At 35.7% G+C, this 15,615-nt stretch overlaps 1 protein-coding gene across 7 annotated transcripts in view; it reads right to left on the reverse strand.

Moving 5' to 3' along the window:
* ryr1b (ryanodine receptor 1b (skeletal)) overlaps positions 1-15,615 on the reverse strand; it is a 188,007-nt gene that overhangs the window by 107,557 nt on the left and 64,835 nt on the right. For all 7 annotated transcript variants that reach the window (XM_056478876.1, XM_056478873.1, XM_056478870.1 and 4 more), the window contains exons 19-28: positions 13,127-13,319; positions 10,964-11,180; positions 10,769-10,873; positions 9,430-9,533; positions 9,240-9,323; positions 8,997-9,156; positions 3,729-3,876; positions 3,041-3,246; positions 1,437-1,611; positions 165-373 (exon numbers count right to left, since the gene is read on the reverse strand). In XM_056478876.1, the coding sequence (XP_056334851.1) occupies positions 165-373; positions 1,437-1,611; positions 3,041-3,246; positions 3,729-3,876; positions 8,997-9,156; positions 9,240-9,323; positions 9,430-9,533; positions 10,769-10,873; positions 10,964-11,180; positions 13,127-13,319 (1,601 nt within the window). The remainder of the gene's footprint in view (positions 1-164; positions 374-1,436; positions 1,612-3,040; positions 3,247-3,728; positions 3,877-8,996; positions 9,157-9,239; positions 9,324-9,429; positions 9,534-10,768; positions 10,874-10,963; positions 11,181-13,126; positions 13,320-15,615) is intronic.

The raw sequence follows: 15,615 nt of genomic DNA on the forward strand, positions 1-15,615 counted from the left end.
GTAATATTCATCTAAACCTCTCACCAAGAAACTTGCAAATGATATATCATTTCTCATGATTACTTTATGTTTAGACTATATTATTATAGTTAAATAAATATGTGAATGTCCCACAGGTGGGACAGTAACAGTTAAGCGAAAAGACATGACAATCTCTTATATACCTCAATGTGGTTGTGATCAGTGGGAACAGGCACAAACTGTGGCAGGCTCTTGCTGAACCACATTGTGATGTCTCTCTTCATGTTGATGGCGAATGGCTCAAAGCCCTCTTGGAGGCCACAGATGGCGAAGTAGCGCAAACTGCTAACATTTTGACCAAGGTTAATACGCCCAACCTGAGAAAGACCCAAAGTGCAAACTGGAATAAAGCCTAGAGGGAGGGGAACACAAAAAAAGAGCGTCTGATTTATAGAAGTGGCTGAAATATATCAATACTTGGTCACTATATGTGACTAATGTTTTATTACACACTCTGCAAATATGAATTAAGCTTTTCATACTAAAATGAAAGCATCAGTTGCTAGTTCAGTCTATAATGCTATTGATTTATTGTTTGTTTGTTTTTACTTTATGTAAGAAAATTGTCACAGACAGTATTGCGAAGATATTGGTAAAACTAAGATGGCAGCATATGTGAAAGAAATAAAAAAAAACAAGATTCCACATTTAAATACAATGTATAGGGTTAATTGGGATTTTTAGCTTTTAAATCTAAGGGATTCAAGAAATGGATTTTGACCCATGAGACTGCAAAGTGTGATTTAAAATAATAATATTATTTAGGAAAAACACAAAAAGAGGGAAAAGCCTGTTGTGGGGAAAGAGCCTCTTGTGGGGAAAGGGGAATAACCCTTTTGTTTATACCTTTTATTGATTGTTTGCAGCCTGTCTCGACCCCTTTGTTTCATCAGTTACTCTTTGGATTATTTGTTGTATTACTGTCTGCTCCTGTATTGAATCTTGCCTGACACTTAATTAAAGCTGGATTTGGATCCTGTCCCTGTTCTTACAGTCAAGATCTTTACAGTAAAACACCATTTTGAACCATATTGACAATTTCTATGACAACTTTATATTACAATTTATTGTCATTTTGAGTCAACTGAGTCAGGCTCGCCTTTAAAAATCTATGGTCTGCAATCATACAAATTTGGAACAGCATGAGAGTGAAAGTATTCCTCATTTTAGGGCTAATTATACCAAAGATCTCTTGAATCTCTTTTAAAATAAAACAACAACCATTCTATCAGAAGTAAAAAGTAATTAACTGCTTTTTAAATCCATAATTGGTATGTGTCTGTGGAAACACACCTCTTCAGGCTTGAGACTCTTTCAACTGCTTATTAAAAAACACCATTACGTCTCAAAACATCTAGGCATAATTGAAATCCCACTGGTAAACACTAAAACAATGTTATAGCCCAAATTCTCACCGTCTCCAATCTCAATGTCTTTGAAGGCCATTTCCGAACCAGAATCGCTAATCAGCATCTCTCCGTTGAGCGTGAACATGATGTTCATTTCAATGAGGTCTATCATGCAGCCAACAACATCACCAGACTGCCACTGACGACCAAACGGCTCATTACCAATGTGCCATCTCTGAGCCTGCAGGAAGAACAGAGTAATTCAGCGTTTATTGCAGCTATTCAAAACAATGTGGTTCCAATTAGATGGGAAGATATCCTATCTACCTTTTTCGTACGCCCCATAGTGCTATGCATGAATTATGGGAGTAACTTCTATTAAACTGTAAACAGTCAGTGAGGTGTTTTAGAAAACACAGATACAACGAGGTGCCATTATTCTCCTCACAGCTGATACATTGAACATTCCAAAGAAACTTAATAGATTTAAAGAATTACTTTGAGCAGAGCATAAATAACTGGAAACAAGTCTATCCAGAGCAATATTCCAGATGTATATTGAATATTAATTCAATATAACACAGTGAAGCCAAAATAGCTTTGATCTTAAATATGCTTGTGATACTAGAGTCATGTTAAAATATAAAAAATAACATTATTTTCATGATGGATTAAAATGGAGCACAAAGCCAAAATTACTGTATCTCTCAGTCAGATTTCATTATGCATATGGTTTTTCAGGGTTCCCACTTTAAGACAAATGTCAAATTCCCTGACTTTTCCATAATTTTACTTACTAAAAAGATGAATTTCTGTGACCTATCCACTTTTTTTTCACATCAAATTTTTCACATCATTGTAAGGTAAATGTATGGAGATTTCTGATGTCATTCACATCTATGAATTTTTAGCAAAAACAAAACGTGTTGAAAATGTTATGTTGCATGTTAATTTTCCTTTCATATTGTTTTAATATATTTGATTGGCTGTTGACAAGCAGAAAATAATGGCATGGAACAACAAGACTAACCATAAAAATAATAAGCAAAACATCAGAAAAATAAATAAATAAATAATAACATATAAAAATATTAATAAATATAGCATAGAAAAAAACTATTTTGATAGAAAAAAATCCTTTTGAAAGAAAAGTGAGTTTTAAATAAAAATCCATGACACTCTATGAAAATAGCTTAGTCCCTTTATTAATCCGGGGTCACCACAGTGAAATGAACCATCTGAAACAAAACAAAACAAAACAAAACAAAACAAAACAAAACAAAACAAAACAAAACAAAACAAAACAAAACAAAACAAAACAAAACAAAACAAAACAAAGACTAATAAAATAAAATAAAATAAAATAAAATAAAAAATAAATAAATAAATAAATAAATAAATAAATAAATAAATAAATAAATAAATAAATAAATAAATAAATAAATAAATAAATAAATAAATAAATAAATAAATGTCTGGAATAGACCTTTAAAATGCTTGATATTCCAGAATTTGCATAACCTGTGGGAACCCTGGATTATTTGTAGCACTTCATGATTTTTAATAAACAGAGGCTCCTCAAACTGTATGTATAACGCATAATTTAGATTTTGAAAGAAGTTGAAAAAAGGTGGATTGCCTGGAATATAAAAGTATATGACAATATTGACCCTGTTTCCATTGAAGACATAGGCCAGCTCATCAGAACCAAGCTCAACATCAGAGCGGACGTTCGGTCGAGCCCAGCCGACCCTCATCTCTCCTGTAGTTACAGCCTCGAACTCAAAATACCATTTTCCTGAGGTAACACCATACTGCTTCTCTGCCCTGAAGATTCGCACTTTATCTCCACGCACATTCTCAACACCATGACCACCTGTAGAAATATGGAGAATTAAAACTTTAACAACAACACAAATCCTATCAGATACTTCAATCTGAAGTGGGGCAATGTTTTATTAAAGTCTGTTTGATAATCTGGATCCCATTAAGTGATAATGTAAGTATAACAATGTGTTCCCCTATTTGTAGATCTGTTTTGTTGGTACATTTGGTCTGGGTGAAAAAAAAGACACATTTAGTCTCTCAATCATTTTTAAGACCAAACCCAAAGATACAGACTCTTTTATGGTAACACTATGCTTGCCTCTTTTTAGTAGCCTCAGTCTATTTGTGTGATGTGGACTAAAGTCCAGGAGGCAGAGGTCACACTTCAAGTTATCCAAATTAACAGTAAATTTGCAACAGAGGTTGTTTTTTAATTTATACAAGGCTACTAAGTGTGGACACAAGTGAAATCCAAATTCTTATAAAGACACTGATATGGTACCCACTAATGATGCTAAAACAAACACTCACTGCTCTCCTGATCTGGTGGCTCGATGTTGTATCCGTAACCAATCAGAGTGCGTACAGCATTGTTTACACTGTCTCGGTTGGTCTTCTTGGTTCTCTCGTCCAGCAAATTGTAAGGCACCAGACGAGGGTTACGCTTATTCACAATATCCTGGGGGTCACATAGTAAAAAAAAGTGTGTTTCTTCTCACATTTTTGAAGAAGCATTCACTAAAAGTTTTCTTTTTCATTTAAAAATGATGTAATCACTCTTAGGTCACCTGTATGATGTTCAATGTTCTCACAAAAGAAGACATTTTGAAAAATTTTGGTACCCAAACAGTTTTGACTCAGCTTACATTATATTGTGTAAGTAAGCATATTATAAACTATTTAGTTATCAATATTCTTCAAAATGTTCTTCTACAAAATAATGAATTTCATATTGGCAGTGTTGGACCTGTAACTTAAAATATTTATAACATTTATTATGCATTTCTAAAGTCTTGTTATTGTCACAGTCACCTCTTGTTATGTCATTGATGGCCACTAGAGGGACATTTCAGAATCAGAAAGAGCTTTATTGCCAGGTATGTTCACACATACGAGGAATTTGTTTTCGTGACAGAGCCTCTACAGTGCAACAGGATAACAGAGACAGGACAAAAAAACAGATAATAAATATATTTAAAAAAAACTAAAAGTAAGTAGTGAATGCAAATATACAAATTGACAAGTGTATGTACGTGTTTATTACTATATACAACGTTATATGTGCAGCTGTTATGTGCAAATTGGCATGTAAAGTGTGTTGTTAAATAAGTGTATATGTGTATAAAAGTGTATAGCAAGTAGTGATGTTGGTTCCGCAATTATTATCATCAAATGTGCTGGTTGCGTGTTCTTAGACTGCAATTCCCATTACTCCTTGCACCCAATATATTACCATTGTCTTCAGCTGTTATTTGTTTTGCTCTTTATACAGTAGGTCACCTGCATTGTGTCTTAGTTGCATTTGGATATTGCTTTGTTAGGTCTGGTATATTGGTTTGATGTTTTTATAGATTTTGTGGATTACCTAACCTTTGTTTAACCTGTATCAGTTTTTAGAATCTATGTTTTGCCTTTTGCCTCTCACCCTGATTTGTGGATTAGCTTTTTGTTTTTGCCTTGCCTGTCATGCAATTATGAGGATTATGATTTTTTGTTTTGTAAATAAAAGCAGCACATGTATCTTAGCGTTTTCCCTGACGTAAAACAAATGCCACTGGCATACAAGCAGCTTTCTGTCTTTTTTTATTTCATGTTTCTCCCCTTTTGCTATTAATCTTTGAATTCCTTCTTCAGACTCCAAAGTATGTGGGTCTTGCCTTTGGATTTTGTCAGCCTTGTATCAACAGGGGATGGGGCTATAGACTTTGCCCAGAGCTTCCTTATAAAACGTCAGCCAGACAAGAGCCTCTTCCCAAGATGGCTACCTACCCAGAGACTTTTACCAAAATGCCTGCCTACACAAATCCTCTTCTTAAGGTAGCCAACAATTCAGAGTCTCTGTCCAACGTTGTCATCCCAGAATATTCTCATAAGATCACCGGTTACCTAAAGTCTCTTCTCAAGATACTGTAAAGCCCAGAGTTACTGCGTAAAATGGCCACCAACCCAGAGTCTATGCCTAAGATGGTCTTTAACCCAGTGTTTCTGTTCAAGGTAGCTAATTGCCTTGAGCAGGGTTACTCAACCCTGTTCCTGGGGATTTACGTTCCAGCTGAGTTTAGCTCCAACCCAATCAAACACAACTAAACCAACTAAGGAGTACTTGGTAGTTAAGGACAGATGTGTTTAATCAAGGTTGCAGCTGAAATCTGCAGGAAGGTAGATAGCCAAGAACAGGGTCTCGGGCATCCTTGGCCTAGAGTATCTTCTCAAGAGGACTACCAGCCCAGAACCACAACTCATCATAGCCACCATGTTAGCTCCTTACGAGCCCAACATGCTTAAGATGGCTGCAGGCAATGGTTCTGTGCTCAAGACGGCCACCAGTTCAAAGTCTCTGCACATGATGACTACCAGTTTAAGTTCTCTTCCCAGGATGGTAGCCAGTTCAGAATTGACTCCTGATCCAGTACCAGTCTGCGAGGCCTCAGATTCCACTCCAGAGTCTGCAGAAATTCAGAGATCATCTGTGAACTTGTTCCAACCTGAAAGCCCTCACAAGCTTGTTCTGTTCAGAGTGGGTGTCCTGAAGGCTGTCCCAGAGCCTGTCCCAAAGCATATTCCAATCTGTGACACATGTTAAGCTAGTTCTATCTGTGCTGCTGTGGTGGTCGTCACCTCCATCTGCATCACCATGGTAGTCCTCAGCCCGCTGAAATGGTCATCCACATCATCTGTCTGGTCTTCTGTCCGGTCAGCTCCACCTGGCTTTATGCACCTGTTTATTCTCTTGTTCTGGATGTCTGCCATGCAGGCTTCAACTTGGTTTTCTGCTTGGTCCTGCTGGTCTCGCCATGGTTCTCTGGGATTTTGGTCCCCTTCCACCACATGGGACTGGCCCACTGTCCCTACCCCTGATCCACCTCCATTCTACCTCCCTCCTGACTGTCTGTGCCCATATGAAATCTACTCTAACTCTTGTTATGTCCCTGATAGCCACTAGATGAAACTCTAAACTGATCTAGTGTTTCTACAGCATTTATTGCACCTATATTCACTGTCTTTAACTGTTCTTTGTTTGTTTTTAATAATAAGTATTCCAGGTTTGCCATATTGGTATGCTTCTTTGTTCCTGTCACCTCTGGATGTTTTTGTCGAGTTTGTATTTGTTGATTACTTACCTTATGTATTAACTTAATCTGCACCAGTGTTTTGGATACTATGTTTGCCTTTTACACTATCATGTGGATTATCTTTCTGCTTTGCCTGTCACACAGTTGTGTAGATAATCATTTTTGTTTTGTAAATAAATCCTGCATATGGATCCCTGGTCTAAGAGTTTTTATGAAAGCTACTCCCTGCCAACAGTAAGTTTGTCACACTATTCTTTTCATTTTCTTTTCTGTCTTTTTACTTTGATGCACTTATCCTGATATAAGTTACTATAAACATAAAGTGACCAAAAGTGTTTAATATAGCATATGATCTATGCGTGATTTAGGTTATTTGTCTGCAATAACCCAAATAAACTATGCTACAAAGAACTTATTTATTCCCCTTTACATGACAAAAATCTATGTTAGAATCAAGCGGCAACCTCCCGCTCTCCCTCGGGAAGCCAATACGGAAGTAACTAAAACTGCAATTCATCGACTCGCCTTGGGGGGCTGGCTCCAGGAAGTCCAGGTGATTTCTGACTGCAATGGGAAATTGGCCATTTTTACAGCTAATAAAAACAGGTTTACAGCCTGGTACAAAGGGTGGCTTTGGTGCATATACTGTAGCTATGGCGATTAACCTTCGTGACAACAGTAAGGGGGTGAATTTTTTTTATAACTCATCCATTTCCTTTATATTAGGTTATATTAAGTTTGCATAATTAAGGGCGTGGCCACTTGAGTGACAGCTATGTCTCGCTGCTCGCTGTCTCGTCACCTCAGCTAATTCCGGCTAATTAGCTGCTGAGCTCAGCATATACATCGTATTTTTGTTTTGGTTAATGTTTCTTTACACAGTCAGTTGCCTTTTGGGATTATTTCCAACAATTATCAGATGATATGACATGCTGTGTGCACTTAATTGTTCAAGTTCAAGTTGCCTCCATTTCTCAGGTGAGTGAAGTTATCTACTTATATACCTTCTCTATAAATGTATTTGTTTTATTTAAGATCATTTATATTTTTCTTTAGAGCTGTAATGCACTCCAGAATGTGACAGATTGATTAGCTGTAGACTCTAGAACAGTCATCTGAAGCATTGTCATACAGTGTTATGCTGGAGTTCATCAATAGCCTTGCATTTACTAACACAGACTATATTTTGTATGAATGTGAAGTGTTTTGAAGTAATTCACATTTTCCCCCTGTTGAAAAACGTCATAAGAACAATGTTCGGTGACTCAATGTATTACAGCAGTGTTTTTTAAATGTCTAAACACTTTGTTGATATAGTACACAGCCAAGCACAAGTGGTCAGAACACAAACGAGTTGCAGGTAATGAAGTATTAAGCGTTCTCCCAAAGAAAAGCCTGTCTAAGCCAAAACTCTGTCCAAGCAAAATGCCAGCAGGTGTCTGTAGCTCTGCTCACTCTCCGCCTCTTTGCCCTTATTTGGTATCCCGCCGTAGGTGCGATGCGCGCGAACAAAATATCGACAGTTGACAGCGCCTACCTGTAGCTTCTTTTGCAGTGTTCAGAAACCCATGGGTGACGTCACAGATACTACGTCCATATTTTACAGTGTATAGTCAGAATATGGTCAGCAAGTACAAATGATTTTTAGTAAAACATAAATATTATAAATTGTTTTATATTACTTGATGGTAATCGTAGCTCTGATGCACCTGTCACACAAGGGTGTTTAGATTTCATATTAGAAAATACATATAAGAAAGGTTGTTAACTTGGGAGAAAATTGTTTTCAAGAAAGGCCATTGATACCAGGTGGGTACTGTGTTTTTGATTTTCCAAGCTAGCTTGCTGCAATTATAAAAATTAATGAATGTATAATTTTACTGTTGGATTTTAAATTAGTTATTTTAATTATTTTATGAATAGCCAATGTAATATTATTAACCCAACTAGTTACTGAAAAATGTAATATTATTGCTTTAACACTTTGCAAGTAACATGGTACTGCTCAACATTGCACGATTTTGGAATGACAAAATGATTAATGACAATATTTTTCTGAACTTTTTCTTGAATTCAGCATTGTCCTAACAATTAATGATAAAATGTACATATTTTAATTTTTATTTTGCCATACACTATCAAAATAAATCTATTGCAATTAAAGTTTGAATCTATTGATTATCTTACATATTAATCTATGATCCTAGTTGCAGTGTGGGCTAGGACTTAACCACCTTTCCATAATGATCTATTTTTCGGTTTTAATGTATGATGAATTATTTTAAAAATGAAATACACATGAGTGCATGTGCCTTTTAGACATAATTCATATTTCAGGTTTCTAGTTCATACAGAATGCTGTAAATACTGAAAATGTTATTCAGTATGTTTCAAAATGCTGTGCGCATGCAATAATATTTCATTATCTGATTTTTTTCACTTGCAGTAGGTAATAAAACAAATATCTCATGGTGATGGAATCAAAATAGCAGAGCATTAGATGTACCTGCACAATGCTGTAGGTCCATCCTTGTCTGACTCTGTCTCTTGCCCAAACATTGTGCCCATTTTCTGCCAGTTTTTCCACCAACTGGTTCTGATTGGGCGTCAGTTTGACATGATTGAGGTCCAAAGGAGCGGGTTTGTACCCACTGCTCATCACATAGCTGAGCAAGAACCAGAAAAACATGAAAAAATAAAACCTTGCGCATTAAACACACACAAAATGTAAGGTTTAAGGTTTACAAACGTTTTGGGCAATTTGATCTTCCTCAGATTCTCCTCTGCTTTCTCATCTCCCATGCCTACATGGCAGCCCAGAGCTAAGAGGGTTCTGGAAAGGTCAAAGAGAAAAAAAAATGAAGTGGATGAATAAATTGGATAGACAGATGGATGCATAAGAAATGAACTTCAGATTTTGACATTCTGTAGACACTCACTTCAAGGTCTCTCCAGACATCTGGAGGTTATAATTTCTCTCGGGTTCTGGAAGACTTTGAAAGTCCACCAGACACGGGTGCAACTTCTTATTATCATCCCTGAACTGAAAGAGAGTTCACGTTTATTCATTTTGTTTTGAAGGTATCCCACATTAGGTTTATTTCCAACAAAGGTTAAAAAAACAAACAAACAAAAAAACACTTTATTGTTTAATTGATATTGCGTTGGTAATGGTGGATACAGTTCTCAATGATCCAGTCACAAGACGTCAGTCAAGAAATATTACCATTTCTACCTGGCGGTAAAATGTATGCATGCGACATCCAATGTGTTCTTGGATTATGTCATCATTAACCATCAAATAGAATTCCAGTACACAAAATTGTGAGTACAGGGAGCGCATGAAATACAATATGGGTTCTTGTTATCAAGTATACATCAATACATCATGTAGACTAAGGGTCAGATCCCTCTAAATGCAATTTTGAGTTCTGAAAACATGAGGCACACTGCATTGCACATTTTGTTAACTTTAGAAAAGATAACCAACTGTATCAATGGACTTGATGTTGGAGGGCATTTTGTCTGGTGATTTTTCTCACAGGGTTTTTCAACTGCAGGCACTCATGGTGCTTCGTCAAAAAAATGCTAGGTGCAGCAATACACAAAAAAACTGTCCACAATGAAGAATATATATATATATATATATATATATATATATATATATATATATATATATATATATATATATATATATATATATATATATATATATATATATATATAAAATTCATATTAGGAAATGTTGTGACCTGCAGTATATACACACACACAAAATTAAACAAGTATTCACAATATACTTGAGGTACCACTGTAACACTCTCGCTGATTTGTTTTACAAGCAAGTGTCTTGGGGTTTGGCCGCTGTTTTTATAGGCCAAACTCCTGCCTTTTTGTGACCTAGGAAGTGACCAGGGTCTAGGAGATGTTTGTGCGCAGCTAAAATTTTAAATATATCCGATATTTAAAATATTACGTTTCCAGACTATAATTATTTTAATAATGCATTAGTAAATTTTAACTATTTATAATACATGATGTACAATGTTGTGCATTAGTAGATCATGTTTGTAAATACATTACCATTAACTAATGTAAATGTATGGTAAAGTGTGACCCATTCTTTTAGATAACATTTAAAATATAACTTATAATTAAGTTAACAATAAGTTTGTATTATGGCAATGTGAAATTTCAACAATAATATACAGCTCTAGAACAATACTTACATATACTACATATATGTGTGTATTTCTAAAAAAAAAAAAAAAAACTTACCACTCCATAAGTCCAGCCCTGCTCAATACGGGTCACAGCCCAGAGCTCATGGATGTTTTCTGCAAGCTTCTCTCTGATCCGCTCCAAATGAGGGGGTAGAACAATCTAAAAATAACATACACAGCACATATTCTGACCACCGAGTCAAAATTTTTTTGGCAATCAATCATTTGGACGGTGTGTAGTTTAGTTTACCTGAGCCGTGTCAACAGGACAGGGAGTGAATGAGGTGTGTGTGAGGGACTGTGTGGGCCCTAACAGGTTTCTGACTCCATCAAAGTCATGTTTATACTCTTTAATGGGCTCAATGCGCATCCTGTCTTTGGGAAGAAGAGCTTCATAACATGGTGCGTAACCAGGGGGAGGCAAGAACTTAAAATCACCATGACGGCCACCTAAAAGAAAGCGGGCTCTGAAAAACAAAAAGACAAGCAAGTGGTGAAACATTATACATGTCCATACATATATTTTTAGTTTTTTCATTAATAAATCATTGTTTTTAAAAATAAATATGATAATCAAAATTTGGGGGTGATTATGTTTTTGTAAGAAGCATATTTTAATGAAATAATTTAAAATAATTGTAATTTTTATGTAATGTAATTATTTGAACATTGTAATTATTTGAAAATGCTAATTTGGTGGTTAAGAAAGAATTCATATACATTTTTTGTGGAAACTGTGATAAATATTTAAAACATAAATGCAGTATTTATTTGAAATCAACAATTTTGTAATATCATAAATTAAACATTCATCAATTGTGCATCTTTGTTGAATAAAAGTAAAAACAAAACATATTTATTGACCCAAGACCATTAATTGGTACTGTGTTATTTGCAAAAATGTTATTTGTAATAAATCCTAAATATAATTTTAACTTTATTTAATCATAATCAAATATATCATATAATTCCTAAGTTATATACAAACTAAAATAATCTGTTGCTAAAATGTTTCAATTAAAATCCATTCCATTATGATGAAATATTACCAACTGAAACTGAATGTTGAGTAGTGGGCAGGCTTTATTTTTGCACTCCTCCTCTTTCACTAGCAGCTAACTAATGATTAGAGTGGCATGGCTATGCATATCTTATCCAAGCCATCAAACTGATGTGGTCTGAAAAAGCCTGTCTGCCATTCCAAAGCAGAAGCAAATGATCAGATTTTGATTAAAGATAATCAAAACAAAGTTTTTTTTTTCAGTGGATTAACTTGGATTACTTGTTCACATTAAAGCTACCAATGTACATTTTGGGGTTCATTTCTTGATTTGCTTTCGGCAAATCTACAACTCAACTGAAACCCATGGCCCCTATGAGGTTTAAGCTGTATACCTTATATAGTTTTGATTGTTTTTTTTTTTTTCTTTCTTTTTCTTAATATCTAATTATTAGTGCCGGACAAAGATTTATCACATCCAAAACAATCTACACACATGCATGCATATATTTGAGAAAATGTTTATTTATACTTTTAAATTAAGTGTATATGACACAAATTATATATAAATTTAATTATTTATATATGACAAATTTAAATGTAAATATCTATTACAAAACAGTTTTTTTATAGTTTTGTTTCAATGTATGTGTATCACATACATAATCAATATACATCTTTATGCCCAGCCGCCACAGGACGTCACTATGACTTCAGATTAACATTGTACCCCAATGTCATGGGGATGTTGCAGTTTGTTTGGAAATGAAAATCTGAACCCAACTTCAGGCTGAAGTCAATGTTCAACATTCAACCTAAAATCAACCAAATATGATTGTCTAATGATTTTACAGTTTGACGTTCTGTGGACATTACCACTATGACGTCAATCAGACGTTGAATTTTGGTTGCCATATCTGACAAATACATGGCAGTTTTTGACATCAATATGACACTGGTTTAAACTGTTGACTCGACATTGGATTTTAGTCACTTTCCAACACAACCTAAAATCAACCAAATATCAACAGCATTTGATCAAGGTCACCTGACGTCATGACCTAACTCTAAATCTAACCTAATATTTAACATCTTATGACGTTGTGTGCCTGCTGGGTGATAAACACATACATATATTTTGTGAAAACATTTATTTTTGTTTTATTTGCCCAGCACTACTTATTATATGTCTACAGTACATGCTAATGTTTTCTTCCTTCTTGTTTTGTGCATAAGCAAAAAAAAGTAAATTAAAATATTTTTAAAAAGACTACCCATATATGTCAGCAAAGTAAGTAATGTAAAATTAGCTTTTATGAGGACTTTAAAATTTAATAATAACAAAACCTATTTTCATTAAATAACTATTATTAAAATACAATTATAATGATCAAAATAGTAATGTTTAATTACTTCACTCCAGCAGAAAAGCTGATGGCAGGGAAGAACAAGCCATCTAAATTGAAGTTCTCAAACATTCCCTGGACCGGATGACCATTGATGCGGAAGGAGATACTGGGCACGCTCAGATCCAAACAACAACTCACGACATCATCAGCTGCCAAGGCATGCTGATTGGGTGAAGCCACCTGACGTGACACATGACCTACACAGAGGAAAATGATAGTTTAAAGACCATAAACTCACATGCTGCGTAAAGAATATCCATGATGCTTTGCCTGAATTATGGGAGTAACTTCAATTAAACTGTAAACAATCTGTGAATTTTTTTTTCCACCCGATACAGTGATGTGAAATTATTCTCCTCGTAGTTCATCTATCAAATATTTTTAAAAAACATCATTGGCATTGATAAATTACACTAGACAGACTAGACTGTATAATAACCTCAAAATCTTTAGATGAGTCTTTCCACAAGAATATTACAAACACCTATTGAAAATTACTGTGCTGTACAATAAAACGATAAAAAAGCTATCGTACTAATGCTCACCACTGCCCAATAACCTTAGGTTGCATGTCCACCGAAGCGTTTTTCTTGAGCTGAGTTTTTGTTATTTGTTGTTGCCAATGGTAGAGCTGCATTTATTGCAACACAGGCTCATTGTGGATATGTACCTCTGTCAACTTTTCCGCAGAGAGCAAATTATGTAGCCAGAGGTACGTATAGCTGCATTTTATTTTAAAATGAACGTTACAGGGCAGTATGACGCCACTGACGGCTTCTGTTCCTTTAAGTTCAGTTAAGAATGTTCAAGAAATCAGGCAAAAGCAAAAATTAAATAAATAAACAATAGACTGAAAATGTGGTGAAATCACTTGGCCGCAACTGATTTTCTTTTTCTAGATTGCTTTTGAAAACACTATTGGTTGGGTTTAGGGACGGGGGTGGGTGGGTCAGTCAGTTAGTCAGAGAACAGCAAGCTGGTCTGGGCAGCTGAAGTGTATATTGCACCCTCTGGTTAATTTATGCGAGAAGAGAACGTGCAAGAGAAATTTGAGATCATTAAAAAGTGCACACAGCGGCCTCTGGTGGATTTGCAAAAACAAAAACTGAAAGCAGACATACCTCCAGTACCTCCAGAAATTTAGACCTGAGTATGTATCTGTATTGAGCCTGGGCTGGTTTTTTGAGCACCTGCAGCGTAGCAAGGTGCCGAACAGGTGTTTTATGGTATTATGCTCTGTTTATTTTCTGATGTTGCAAGAGTCCATCAATGTCACTTTTGAGCTAGCTGTCAAATCACAGTGGAGGAGTGGCGGGACAATACAACGCAACTGTCACCACCACCATAAAACCGACTAAAAAACACTGCACTGCAAAACTGCTCACAGCTGAAACTTTTTTAAACAGCACTCATGTTTCTGCAGTGCAAAAAAGCTCTGGTGGATATGCAACCATAGGATGACAGAGAACACAGGGAAATATGCATTTAACCAGGTAAACATTAGTAGAACAAGACAAAGGCCCAATCCCAATTCTATTTTTGTAACCCTACCACTACCCCTTCCCCTTGGCCCTTAAAACCGAGGGTGAAGGGAAAGGGCTTTAAATTTCACCCCTAAGGATTTTGACACCACTACAGCACCTGCACATATCATCATAGGTCATCTCGATCTCTTGCTTTATATGAGATCAGACAATCGCGACTGCTGTAGTTATTCAAGTTGTGCTGAAGGCACATATTATGTTATCAAAACAATCTAATGTGGCAATAAGATCGTAACTATACTGTGCATTTACACAGTGGCCATATTCATCTAAACACATCAAAAACAACATTAACATTATAGCAGACACTGTAAAAAGCTCACTAGACATTACTGACAGGGTATTCCAGTGTCATCGAGAGTCAGAATGTTGTGGAACTGCTATACAAGAGTTATGATTATGGATTATAGATTTAGCAATTTAGCAAAGTTTAGCAGTTTTTATTTTAGCGTTTTTTTTTTAAACCATGAAGGTAAAACACGAACGCAGTTATGAATATATTAAAACATGTGCTTGTTTGTTTTAAAATATGTCGTAACAATGACAAAAAAAATACTAATTTGTGGATCTCCTTACTTGCAGTTGCTGCGATCCTCCCGTTGTGGTTGGTGTATTCTGGGAAATTTTCTTACTCCTTGATTTCTAGTGTGGTCCTGAAAAATCTTAGTTCGAGGGGCAATTCACCCCTTCCCCTCAGTCTTATGCCTTCAAGCTAAAGAGAATTGGGACACCCCTACCCCTTCATGGGAAGGCACATAACGAGGGGTGAGGGGAAGGGCTAAAGGGTAGAATTGGGATTGGGCCAAAGTCACTGGTATGTGTCAAAATTCCCTCTCCCAGCAGTTGGCGCATGTGGATGTCTTCAGAAGAGCACCCTTATCAAACATGTTAATTGGGGCAGACTGGACATTGATTAAGATGAAACATTGCCGCCACAGACATGTCCTTC

This window comes from Danio aesculapii, chromosome 18 (assembly GCF_903798145.1).
Source record: "Danio aesculapii chromosome 18, fDanAes4.1, whole genome shotgun sequence".
Lineage (NCBI taxonomy): Eukaryota > Metazoa > Chordata > Actinopteri > Cypriniformes > Danionidae > Danio > Danio aesculapii.